Genomic DNA, 14,429 nt, shown 5'->3' on the forward strand with positions numbered 1-14,429 from the left:
AAAGTGAGGGACTCTGAAATATATAAACGATAGCATTCCTAACAGTAATATACCGTATGCCAAGAACAGTTTATAGGGAAATTCTCCCATTTGAAAACTCACAATTGTGGGGCACTAACCATACCTTACCTTCCATCTTGGCCCCCAAAAGGGTAATAAAGAGGAGGTATATCAGAGCAAAACTGATTACTCCCATGCAAAAAAAAAAAAAAATCTGTGGCAAAAATAACTTTTAACATCATGGTACACAATGCAGTTCAGACCCCAGATTTTTTCCATTCTCCACTGGAGGATAGATTTTTGAATTTTTGAGTTTGGGTAAAGTTAGGCTGTAGTTAAAAAACAAATTCTTGAAATACTGGAATTGTCTTTAATTATTCTTCCTACAATTATTTATCAGAAAAAACCTGAAGGTATGGCAATCATGGTGGTCAACATTTAATGAGACCACATGTATGATGATGACCTCATGATAATAGTGGATAACATTACTATACTTCATTGCACTAAAATCCACAAGAGATATAAAAAATTTCAATTTAGATTCTTCTCAGAACTGCTATTATAGAGAAAAATTTTGGTTTAAGTTTTGCCTCCTCCTTTTTTCTTATTATTTCCTAGGATAGTAAGAGTTGAGGAATAAAATGGACCAACATAATAAAGGAGAAAGAGGAAAATACCTAAACCACATACATATTTCATAACTATTCAAATAATTAAGAGTTGACTATAGTCAACTATAGTCAAGAGTTGAGATATAATGGTATCACAAGCAACAAAAATGTTCATTCTGTTTACTATGGGTTTATACTTAAACAGCTGTAATTTCTGTAAACTAGTTCATAAAAACTAGTACTAAAAAAGGCAAATTGCTTTTTCTTTTCAACTACTAGTAGTCATTTTTATTACACAGTACATGATAACAAAGATTGTTGGACTAGTATTACAAGTTTTAGACAAACCTATGATATTTCCCAATGCCCACACTGCTTGCTCACAGACATTTTGATGGGGTGAATGGAGAAGCCTCAGGAAAAGTGGCACAGCATCTGAAGAAGGAAAACATAAGCTATCATTTAAGTTTGCAGATACTGTTATATATCAATTATATTTCAATAAAATTGAAAGAAAAAAGGTTGAAAACACTATAATCTAAACCAAAAATCAAACTTGTTTCTTTGCTGAAATCCCAAAAGACAGAAACCTATCAAAAATATATTTAAAATATATCTTCATTAAATGATTTTCATTAGAATAACGGTAGTGGAAAATTTCCGGCTAGCAGACCATTCATCATCAAAGTGACAGTTTTAACATACAGACAAATGTCAAATTAAGCTGATAAAATTTCATTCACAGTTAAAACCGGATTTAATTCCAATTTCAAGAAATTAATTCCTTATAGATTAGCATTATCTTCAAATTTGAAAAAAGCTCCAATTATTAAAATAACTTTTGAATATAGAAATTTAAAATAACATCATATGGGTCTTTAGCCAGGCCAGTGATTCCTGTGCCACGTGAGTGAGACCTTCTGAATCAGAAAATGTTTCTGCTGCTTAACACAAGGAAAAACAAAGAGACGTTTAACAGAATAATACTGCACTGAACAAATGATTCTTCTATTTCTTTTCTTCCCTCTGATATTGCTCTGAAAAATGCTATTTGAGTACATGTAGATCAATCATGCTTACTTATAGTAAAAAGTAATTCATTTATCCATTACTTTTGGTATATTAAGACAGACTAGCAGCGTTAAAACAAATTCTAAGCCTCTTTCTAATCTTTAAGGAACACAAAAGAGAAAAGAAAAAGAGGGATTAAGACACTGTCTTGAGACCATAAAATTAACTAAACAGTCAACTATACAAAGCAAAACCAAAAAAACCAAACCCCAAAATCATCTGAACCCAAAATTAATCAGTTTTATTAAGATTTAAGGAAATTATCTTTTCTATGTAATATTATATAATACAAGTTTCTATATAATAAAATCCTCACTGGATAACACTTTTGTTCCCTTTCAAAATCATGACAGTGCTTAAGATTTTAACAGGCTTAGACAAGTATACTGCTTACATATTTGAAGGGGATTCTGAAAGTACCTTCTTTAAAATTATTTCTTTGTTTAGTAGAAGAATCAAATAGTACTTATGAAAATAATTCAAGTTATTACTTTCAATAATTATTTCCCACTTACATTTCTTGGAACATAAAAAACGATCAATCCTATAATAACTATGAAAAAAAAATTTCAAGCCATTCTCTAAAGTAGGACTACTTTATAAAAGAAGATTTCTTTAAAATGTATAATGGACATCTCATTAACAGTGTCCAACAGGTAGTATGGCAACAGGAAAAACATCTTTATTTATGTAATGTCCTATAAACACAATAATGTAACTACTACTATAATTACAAAATGTTCTCAGATTTAGAATCAAATGAATTTTTGGAAATAGAAAATGTCAGTCAATGAGACAAGATGATCAAAGTAACGTACTTGAGTTGGCCTATTTCAACTACCTTATTTGTTACTGAATTCAAAATACTTAATTACTTTATAATATAAATAGTTCTATTCTTTTAGGAAAAGCATTGAGTTTTTTAATTAACTTTTTTTGAAAATCACCATTTTGTCTCTTAATAACCAACTTACTGGACTGAACTACTGCTTGAGTTTGTTCAGAGGTTCCAGACGCAATGTTTGTCAAAGCCCATGCAGCTTCAAACTGTAAAGAAGGACTACAAAAAACAAATAATTCTGAACAGCAGGAATTTCTACATTGTCCCAAATATCTACCAACCACTCCTCCCCCTAGCATTTTAAAAGTATTAAATATTTTTATTCAATTTTTTAAACTTCCAATGACTATTTAAAATATCTCTTCGGTATAAAAAGCATACAACCTCCTCAGGTGTCCTTATTTTTAGTAAGAACTCTTTATTAAGATACCTGCACATTACTACCCAAACAGTTTTCTCAAGTACCTATCTGGCTAAACTAGTTCTTGCCAATTTTCAAAGCTTAGAAGTTAAATATATCATTTGCAAGTTCCCGTTTGGTCTTTACTTTCCTCTCTTGGTGTAAACATACCTTACACTGTTTTTCACCTTGGCTTCTCAACTCCATCTTATAGCCCTTTTTTTTTTCTTTGAAGACCAAACTAACTACGAGAAAATCTTGTCTTCTGCAAAGGATACATCCTAAATTATTTCTTAAAATAATGTACTTACTTGTCATCTCTTTCAAGACAATGGACTAAAATAGGCAATATTCCAGATTTTATTAAGTCATCAATTGGTGGATTTCGATCACTGGACAAAAGCTTCCTATAAGAGATATAAACATACCCCTTGTGAAACTTAATGACATATAATTAAATTCAAATTCACATTTGATATATTACAATAAACTGAATATTTGGCACAAATACTCTCCCTGCAAGCTACTTTTTAAATTTACATAATGCAACCTTTTCTCTATTATAAAAAGATTAATTTATAAATTTACAGAGATTATTAATAATTAGGAAAAAATGGTAAGACATGAACCACTTTTTTTTAAGTTAGGACAAAAGCAGATAGGATGCTGGTACAAGTTTATAGCTGATACTAGTGTCCAGTTCTTCATCCAACTCTATATACCAAATCAAAGGTCATAAAAGCTCAACAACATTCTCATCTCAACAACTAAAGGAAATGAAATAAACACAGCAATACACAGGAAAATATCCAGAGAGATACTGGAGATACTAAGGTGAACAACACAGACACATCCTTGCTCTTATGGAGCTTAGAGAGTAAAACAACAATACCTAGTGCCCATTTACACATATGGCAGACTGCAGTTTTAGCTGACAAATCCTAAATGTGGCCTAACCTAATCTGAATCCCTAACCCATTTGAATCCCCTGCACTACTATATGAAGACAATGTTTAAGCAAGCTTAATCATATTATTCCCCTACATAAACCAAGTGATGGCTGCTAATTTACTACCCCATCAGTGTAAACTCCTTGACCAAGTTTTTTATAACACTCCACAAACTGGCTCCATCTTATTTATCTACTAATATTCTCTGTAATTCAACAACAGGTCAGTTGTCTGTCCGACCATTTCAGTCTAATTTCTAGGCCCTTCAAATCCTATTCCCCACACTTGGAATGCTCTCTTTTTTGCCTATTCAAACTCTATCTTTTCAAGTTAAGTGTTTTCAAAATACCCTCTCTGAATTCCGAGAATATATACACGGCATATGGCTACATTCGCTGTTGAGCATCACTATTTTTAATATAGTTTTGCCTTCCCAATTAGGTTCTAAACTTCTTACAAAGCAAGAATTATTCCACATGCTTCTTCACAGTATTTTCCGTAATAAATGGTACGATTCTTTGCACAACACAGGAAATAAACCCAGTCTTTCTTAATCAAGGTTTCAAATTTAATAAAAGAAATTATTTTTTATTACTTCATTGAGGACATTCTTAAAGAGAAATGTCCCTTTTTCTTTGTAAAATGGCGCATACGGTATCTACAATGTATCATCTGTTTGGTGACACTGTCTTGCTCTGTGCTAAGGTGCCAGTAGTTTACCCACAGTTGCTTTTGCAACATCCATGTGAATGTTAACACAGTAAAAACAACAAAAAAGGCAAATAAAGTCTTAGAATTATTGTGAATTATTGTGAAAATAATACCTCCTGAAGTTATCCCAGGCTCTCCTAGGGATCCACACACTGTATTTTGAGATCCCCTGCCTTAGGAGCCTTAGGGGCTTTAATTATCTTACAGAACTCATGTTGAGAAGAGCTGCTCCAATACTATAATCAACTCTGACAATGGTGGGCATAATGTATTAATTTCTTAATCATTCTTCCTATTAACATTAATTTGTCATTTTGAGATGTGAAAACTTCTGTGATTTTCTTCCTACACAGCAAAGTCCTCTCTAAGAAGTTCTTCTACCTGTGGTGGGCAACATTTTAATTCTATAATTTCCATATGTGTCCTAGGCCATTTAAAGTGAATACGCAAAAGTAAGAAAGTCTAATAAACATAAAAGGGACTCATGCACTGGATAAGATATTACATAAAACTGTGAAGTTTTTTTTCACTTTAAAATTCTGTAACTAGAATCAACTTCTTGCTTAAGTGTCTCTTTCCTACAATTACAACATAGGGTGTTATTCTTTTATTTATAAAAAAAACAAAGAGGGCTTCCCTGATGGCACAGTGGTTAAGAATCCGCCTGCCAATGCAGGAGGCACGGGTTCGAGCCCTGGTCCAGGAAGATCCCACATGCTGCAGAGCAACTAAGCCCATGCACCACAACTACTGAGCCTGCGCTCTAGAGCCCACGAGCCACAACTACTGAGCCCATGTGCCACAACTACTGAAGCCCACGTGCCCTAGAGCCCGTGCTCTGCAACAAGAGAAGCCACCGCAATGAGAAGCCTGCGCACTGCAATGAAGAGTAGCCCCCGCTCATCGCAACTAGAGAAAGCCCACGCGCAGCAACGAAGACCCAATGCAGCCCAAAATAAATAAAATAAATTAATTTAAAAAAAACAAAGAAACCACTATATTGTACTATGATACAACCATGTCTTCCCCAAGCTATTTATTAATACAAATGTCTCAGTAATAATTTTTTCTTGTTTTTCCCTTAAAATATGAGTGCATAGGTTTATAACAGAAATGTGCAAAAATAACTAAATATTCTTACATTGACTGAGAAGTGGGAGTCTCTGTAGCCCTAAATCTTAATGTGTACTTCCCTGTACACTGCTACAGTAAGCTTTAACTCAATTCATTGTTTGATCAATATGAGGACTGTGAGGAGAATTAGCTACCTGAGCAGGATTTGATGAATCTGACTTTTAATAAAATTAAATACCTATTAATCAGTAAAAGGTAAAAAGCTTTATAAATAATGTTTTTCTATTAGTCTGTAGCAATACACTGTCAAATCAACTTTTCCCTAGCATTTGTACCTATTAGCCACACTAAAGTCTCAATGTATTAGTGAGTTTAGAAAATTGCTAATTTTAATACTCTAAATCAAGAGAATAATTTTGAAAATAAATTCAGTTGGTCTATGACTGTTCTTTATTGTCATCAAAGTTAATATAAGAAACAGGACTACTATATAGTGAAAACCCAAAAGAGAACTCCTGTGTAAGTTACAAAATATGTCCTTAAAATTTAACTTACCTAGCAGCTTGAACTGCACTTAACTGAATTCCTTGGTTATCACTTGAAGCATTCTATAAAAAACAAAACAATTTTTGATGCAGATACACAGTAATTAGTTGTTAAGTCCAAGAAATACAAATGAAAAGGGGGGGAAACTCAACTTACTTGAACAATAGCTTCTAGAGAGGTATTTTGCTGGGAAAAAAGTTAGAGAAAACTAAGTTAAAAAATCACCTTGTAATTCTGTATTTATGTAAAATTTTTTCACTGGTATTTTTAAATTACCAGCATAACAATTACTTACCACTCTATAATCACCATCTATGTCAGAGTCTTCACAGATATCTTCATGTGGTACATTCCTTCTCTTCAAGAGATGTTCATCTCTTTTATTCTTAAAAAAAAAAACAAAACACTTCAGTTAAATTTTAAAAAGCTAAATACTTTCATACAAATGTTAGGCAGTCCTGTGCCTACAAAAAAACATGAAGTGACTTTTAAAAGTAAATTGCAAACGCAGAAAATTAAACCAAATTGTGAATTAAACACTTAAGCAACACTAATTTGAGCCCCAAACCCCAAATATTACATTTTTAATGAACTGTGAACAATGTAAAAATAAACTAAAAAACAAAATAATTTGATTAAAAAAGATAGTGTACAGTTTAAGCCAGAACCAAACATACATATTTATTTTAAAGTACTAAACCATTTTATACATCATCTGGGAGCTTCTCTTTATCACCTAAAAACAAAGTCAAAGCAAAAGTTGGGCAGTTCAAAATCAGACAAAAATCAACAATACCTTACAAAACTGAAGGGCCACTTGAATTTCACTAAAAATGTTTGGGACAAACTTAAAAATATATTCTCAACTAACCTACTTTAATACTTGAAAAGTTGATGAAATTTTTAAGTACCAAGTTCCTTTTATGGAGTAATTACTACTGTAAATAGCAGAACTATTTAGTATGACATATACTTTATATAAATCATTTAAAATTACAGAAGAAAAAATCATTTGATAATGTGTTTATCTCTATATTTGGATAGTGGACAAACTGTATCTTGTCAACTTCAATAGCTTTTCAAATTTAGTCAATCTTCCCATTTTCAAAAGAAAAAGAAATGCCAATTAAGCACCTGAGATTAATATACGTTTGCTAATTTCTCTATATGCTGTAAGGTTGTTAGAATCATGCTTGAAACTACCCAATATTAATCAGGCTCACCTTCCTTAATTCGACTACAACTTCATTTCGTTGTCTTCTCATAGTCTACAAGAAATTAAAGAAAATTATTTTTTAAAAAATCACCTCAAATTCCATCACACAGAGAAAACTGATATTAACATTTTGATGTACATCCCCTTATCTTTTCTTCTACTCGTATATATACATAGTCATATTTTACTCATAATAAAGATTATATTATATAGATGATTTCCTATCTTCATTTCATATTCACATTCTCAAATACTGAACATCACTGAAATTATTAATGGAGCTATAATATTGGATATATCATAAAAATTTTAAACTGTAACATAAGAATTGTTAAAAACACAAAGGTACAAAGAATAAAAGAACCCATAATCTCACCCCCTATATGAACTTGCTATTTAAAAAGTAATATATATACAAGGTAATCTCACCCCCCCATATGGACTCCCTATTTAAAAACTAATATATGTATAAGGTTAGTAAATGCAACTGCTTTAAAAAAGGGGGGACGGGGGAAGGGGGAAGGGGAGAGAACCTTCCTGCCCATTCATAGTTTCTTTCTCTAAAGGTAAACACTGTTAGATTTACTATGATTTTGACACACTTATCTATTCTGATCTTCACCTTATTTTTGTTTATTTATTTAAAGATCTTAAAGATCTTCCATGGTGGTATAGGCAGATCTATTTCATTCTTCCTAAGAAGCGCATTAATTATTCTACCACATACTGTAACCATTCTGTTTTTTAAAGTGTTTTTCTAATTTTAAAGTTACCTAACATAAAGGACTTCCCTGGTGGTGCAGTGGTTAAGAACCCGCCTGACAATGCAAGGACATGGGTTCAAGCCCTGGTCCGGGAAGATCCCATATGCCGCGGAACGACTAAGCCCGTGTGCCACAACTATTAAGCCTGCATTCTAGAGCCTGCGTGCCACAACTGCCGAAGCCTGTGAGCCTAGAGCCTGTACTCCGCAACGAGAAGCCATCATAATGAAGAGTAGCCCTCGCTCGCTGCAACTAGAAAAAGCCCATTGCACTGGATAAGATATTAGATGAAACATATTTTGCAACCATAATCTGATTTTTATTGGTGGTGACAAAAATCACAGGTAACTTTAATAGCTACTGAGGTTTATTGGCTACATTATTAACTAAAGGGAATACTGTCTCAGTTAGAAGTTAGTGAAAACAAAGATGTAATTAATTTTTTTCTAAGTTCCCGGGACCTCCTGAATTCCACCCACAGACTCCATGGGAATAAGGACTCAGTAAAGAACTCCTTTCTCCTTTTTAGAACTCCTTTCTAAAAAGTCAATCAGGTCATGTTACTCCTCTCTTCAAAACCATCCAATGGCTCTCCACTTTGGAGTAAATGCCCAGTCATTATAATGGCTTAAGTCTTCCCACCTCACCCCCTCCCTGGTTACCACCTCTAAGATCTCAGCTCCTATCACTCTCTCAATTCATTCTGCTGTATCCTCACTAACTTTGCTATTCCACTAATGCACTGGAAATTCTCTCTTCAAGGCCTTTTCTAATACACTATACAGCAACTGCTAAGAAAATGGACTCCGAGCTCCCAATGCAGGGGGCCCGGGTTCGATCCCTGGTCAGGGAACTAGATCCTGAATGCATTGCTGCAGCTAAGAAGCCTGCATGCTGCAACTAAGAAGCCTGATGCTGCAACAAAGACCCGGTGCGTCTAAATAAATAAATAAATAAATAAATAAATAAATAAATAAATAAATAAAATAGAATATTAAAATAAAATAAAAATACCAAGACAATTAAAAAATACTAATAAGATAGGCTGCAAAATGAATAAAAATAATTAGACAAGGATTACAACAAGAGTTTCAATATTCACCATAGTTTAATCATTACAGCCTTTAAGAAGTAAGAAGAAATATTTTTCTTTTTACAAGTAAGGAAACTGAGGTTTAGAGAAGTTGAACTACTTGGCCAAGGCTACATGGCTAGAAGTGGGACAGCCAGGATTAGAATTCAGAGTCTCATACAAAGCCAATTAACCACTATGCCACACTGACTCCCACAAGTCTTTAAGTCAAATAGAGTTCAAGCCAATTTTACAGCCCATGGTTCATTCCAAAGCAAAAGTACTATTATCAAGACAATGCGCTTTCCCTGTATCACAATACAAAAACAATAAAAAACTCAAATAAACAATAACATAAAACTATGTCCTGTTTCTCACAGAAAATAAAATCTGTAAAATGTACTACTTAAAAGATTTGTTCAGTAAAAGGTAGACTTTTGAGGGACAGAGATTATTTCTAGTCTAGTCTCTAATCCCATCTAAAGAAGTGGGATTAATGTACAATGAATGGGCTTTAACTTCTTAATAAAGCAAACTATTAATAAATCCTAAACAACTGCTATATATTGACCTAAATATTTATTTACACACAATTTTTCCCCAGTTTTTTACATCTTACTTATTAAATTTGGAGTTTCTGATAATTTGAAACTCTTAATAAAGGATTTATCAAAACAAAGCAGCACTGCAGTTGCTGTGACATAAGCTTTGGGCTATTACTATCCACAGAAACATTTGCAAAATAAAAGAACTGACAACCTCTTTACAACAGAGCAAGAAAGAGTTTTCTTCTCTATAGAGAAAGCTGTTACCTCCAAGGTAAAGAGAAGATTGAATGAAATAGTAAGATAGAAAGATATCCTACACAACAACCTGGCAGCATTTACCCATGTTTTTTATTGCAAAAAAACAAAGTGTCTTAAAAGTGCTATTAGATATTTAGACATTTTCAAATCACAACCCCATCTCGAATCAAGGACTTTTATTTCTCTGAGGTCTCATGAAAGGGATACACAAAGCTTCTTTTTCTAAATCTTAATTTATCTTAAAGAGCAGGGTTTTTACATACTACATACAAATATAATAGTTCTGGATTCGCATGACTTAACTGATGCAGTAAGCTGTCAATCAGAATTCCAAAAGGCTGCCAAACTGGCCAAAGGCTTATTTATAGGCCAAAGACTATCTAAAAAACAAAGGCTGTAGAGGGTGTCCGCCTCCAGCCCCCCACCCCCAATAAAGAGTAGAGTTCAGGCTGCTCTGATCATCCAGAATTTTTATATTTCTTTGCTTGTAATACAGCTTCAAAGTTCTAAATTCAGGCAAAAGGGGACAAGAAATTGTCAAAAAATTCAAACAAGTGAATCTTACAGAACACAGAATGGTATTTCCATTTAATAGGTATGTAGTTTTTAAAATTAACAAATAATTACTATGTATCCTTTACTGTGCTAGGTTCTAGGAACTAATTACTTTCTCTGCTCCAATGGGTGAAAAGTAGAGTACTTTCTTTCCAATTTATGGTTAGTTAATTTCTAAGTCACTTTTTATCCATATAATATACTGTTTTCTTTAAAACTTTAAAAACAATTTAAGGTATGATGATGTAATAATATACTGTATGAAACTGAATGGTTTAAATTTTCTTGAGTAAAAAGTTACGGTTGGGCTTCCTTGGTGATGCAGTGGTTGAGAGTCCGCCTGCCGATGCAGGGGACATGGGTTCGTGCCCCGGTCTGGGAAGATCCCACATGCCACGGAGCGGCTGGGCCCGTGAGCCATGGCCGCTGAGCCTGCGCGTCCGGAGCCTGTGCTCCGCAACGGGAGCCCACAACAGTGAGAGGCCCGCGTACCACAAAAAAAAAAAAAAAAAGTTAGGGTTTAGATCAGTAAGGACTCAGTAAGTCTTACTAGAGAAAAACGTTTAAAGAAAATTCTAAAGTTAGTCATTCAAAGGTAAGGGATATAATACTTTGATTTTATTTCATCCAGTCTGTCATTTTTACCTTAGGAATACTGATACTTAGGTAATAGCACAAAAAAGCAAAAGAATAAAAAAATTTATCAGGCATAAGATCTTTTGTGAAGTGATGAGCTGTATTTTAAAACTGGTATGTAGTAATGTTAGCACAACTCTCAAAATTTGCTAAAAATCATTTAATTGTATACTTAAAATGTGTGAATTTTATGCAAAGTAAACTATATCCCAATAAAGCAGTTTTTAAAAAGTTACACACACACACACACACACACACACACACAAATCCTCCCCTCAATGTGGATTACTACTGTATTACTACTTAGAGCCTGCTAAAAAAGCACACACTCAATTATTCAAATGTTTATTAATCACCTACTTGCCAATCACAAGAAATACAAGGATGGACCAGACACAGCATATCCATGGCCTTAAGGAGGTAGTACTCTCATGACAAAAAAATACAATTTAATAAAATAGTAATAAGGCCTAACACTTAGCAAACATTGGGTGTCAAACACCATTCTAAATATGTTACTTGACTTTATGCATTTAAATATATGTAATGTGTTATAACGTGCATACTAATCTTAACAGCAGAGAAACTATGTAGTAAAGATGAAATATAAGCTGATGAAATATAAGCTGAATCTTTAAGACTGAATGGAAATTCAGTTAGAGACAGGCATTTCAGGTAGAAAACAGAACATATACAAAAAGAGAGAATTAAAAGTGAGTTACTAGTGTTTTCAACCTATATAACCATCACATCCTAAACATAAGTACAACAGCTGTTTAACCCAATAAATATGGTAAACCAAATGCTAAAAATATCTATAAAAGTCTGTTTTCCCATTCTTTACCTATTTCTCCCTCCTCTCATCTCCACTTGTTGATCTCTCTAGCAGCAGTCATTATGGTGCTTATTTATGCCTTTGCCAAATAGCATATAAGTTGTTAAATTGCAGGTGATTAGCAAATAAATTCCAACTTCACATTTATGACAATAAAAAGTTAAATGCTTAATGTTAAATGCTTAACATTATATGCTTGCTCAAACTATGGATTTATTTCTCAGCGATAATATTTATTAATAGCAGCAGTAGGAGAGAAAAGTTCTAATTAGCACTACTAGTGATAGACAAAAGTCTTCATAAGCAGAATCAAGTTCTTATCTCTGACAAGTAAAAAGATGAATGGAGACTGAGTATAAGAGATGTTTAAAAGTAAATTCACGGGCTTCCCTGGTGGCGCAGTGGTTGAGAGTCCGCCTGCCGATGCGGGGGACACGGGTTTGTGCCCCAGTCAGGGAAGATCCCACACGCCGCGGAGCGGCTAGGCCCATGAGCCATGGTCGCTGAGCCTGCGTGTCCGGAGCCTGTGCTCTGCAATGGGAGAGGCCACGACAGTGAGAGGCCCGCGTACCACACACACAAAAAAAAGTAAATTCACTGCAGGAGGCCAGATTTAACCCTGGCAAGCTTTTGGAGAAGTTTTAAGAAATACTTCGAATCTACAGATACCATACTTTAAAATGATCCACATGTAAATTATAAGCATTGAAATTTAACTGATTTAAACTTATTAAATTACATGAATGTACTTTTTAAAAAATCACAAAGGGATTTCCCTGGTGGCACAGTGGTTACGAGTCTGCCTGCCAATGCTGGGGACACAGGTTCAAGCCCTGGTCCGGGAAGATCCCACGTGTTGTGGAGCAACTAAGCCCGTGCGCCACAACTACCGAGCCTGCGCTTTAGAGCCCATGAGCCACAACTACTGAAGCCCACGTGCTCTAGGGCCCGTGCTCCGCAACAAGAGAAGCCACCACAGTAAGAAGCCCGCACACTGCAACGAAGAGTAGCCCCTGCTCACTGCAACTAGAGAAAACCCACATGCAGCAACGAAAACCCAACGCAGCCAAAAAATAAATTAAAAAAAAAGATAAAAATCACAAAAATGTTAGAAACTGTTAATAGTTGTTAACTCTAAGGAATGGCATTACAGTAGAGTTTCACTATCTAATCAATATTCAAACAATAGGGAAATACCTTAAATTCAAAAGTTATACATATCTATTTGGAAAAGTTAGAAAACAAAGGTAAGAAGAAAAGGAAAAAGTTAAATTTCCTAAGTTTTCTATATTCACCTATATTGTACAAGAGGTGTATATACACACATACATAACAGAGGAGAAAATACATGAATACATACATGTCTCCCCCCAAGATGGGTACTACCATATGGCTAAACTACTAGTATATGGCTACTAGTCCCAGCTCTACCTTTTATTTACTGTAATCTTAGTCAAGTTACCATGTTTATGGGCATTAATTCCTTCATCTATAGAGTGAAGGGATTCTAACATCTTTTATGTCTCAAAAATTTTATCAATGTTATCAGCTTCAAAAAACAAAGTCACACAAATATTTAAAATTGCCATTAGTACAAGTTACTACCCATGGCAATAACTTCTATGCTAAGAATACTGAGAAAGCCATAGATCAAATTTGTAAACAATGAAAAGATATTGTGTGGCTCTGGCATAGCTGCTCTGTGTTTTCACATTTTGCAGGCTTTTTTCTGGCCTTAAATTATGCTGCAAATGTCAAAAGGACATGGAAATCATTGAGCTTTCAATAGATTTGGTAACAGAGATCATTACCAAACAAATGAACTCTGTGTGTATGTGTGTCTGTGCATGTGTGCTGCTGGCAAGGAGGAGGTGTTTGGTAGGGAAAGAAAAAAGGGTAAGAAATGACCATAAGTTTGGTGAGACACATATAACCAACCCTCTCAAAGATGGGAAATGCTGCAAGGTGAACTTTCAGAATCACACAGAAAGTGATTAAGGACAACACATAGAGAAAGAAACCTGTTATACCAAACAATACATGTTTGAATTTTATATGAGCAAAAGGGAAGGTACTCCCTTCTCTTTTAGAATGAGACTGATCAAATCCTGGCAAGAGTGATCATTTCTCTTCAAAGGTTTTGAGTACTTTATAGAAGAAATACAATTTCAGGAACTGACTGAGTAACAAGTTGAAGAAAACATACGGGAAAGATATTGGGAAAAATTACGAAGAACAAGAAACCAAATGAGGTTCAACCAAGTTAAGGAAGTCAACAGAACCCGAGCTTTACAACACTGCTAAAGAAATCTGCTATCTCTGTTTATTTGGTGCATTC

At 34.2% G+C, this 14,429-nt stretch overlaps 1 protein-coding gene across 1 annotated transcript in view; it reads right to left on the reverse strand.

Moving 5' to 3' along the window:
- The window catches only part of KPNA4 (karyopherin subunit alpha 4), a 58,560-nt gene that overhangs the window by 22,094 nt on the left and 22,037 nt on the right, over window positions 1-14,429 (reverse strand). The window contains exons 2-8 of the mRNA XM_081235136.1: window positions 7,431-7,475; window positions 6,503-6,592; window positions 6,364-6,393; window positions 6,217-6,269; window positions 3,238-3,333; window positions 2,660-2,745; window positions 963-1,049 (exon numbers count right to left, since the gene is read on the reverse strand). Coding sequence (XP_081091262.1) covers window positions 963-1,049; window positions 2,660-2,745; window positions 3,238-3,333; window positions 6,217-6,269; window positions 6,364-6,393; window positions 6,503-6,592; window positions 7,431-7,475 — 487 coding nt within the window. The remainder of the gene's footprint in view (window positions 1-962; window positions 1,050-2,659; window positions 2,746-3,237; window positions 3,334-6,216; window positions 6,270-6,363; window positions 6,394-6,502; window positions 6,593-7,430; window positions 7,476-14,429) is intronic.

The sequence above is a fragment of the Mesoplodon bidens genome, assembly GCF_964165515.1.
Source record: "Mesoplodon bidens genome assembly, chromosome: 5".
Lineage (NCBI taxonomy): Eukaryota > Metazoa > Chordata > Mammalia > Artiodactyla > Ziphiidae > Mesoplodon > Mesoplodon bidens.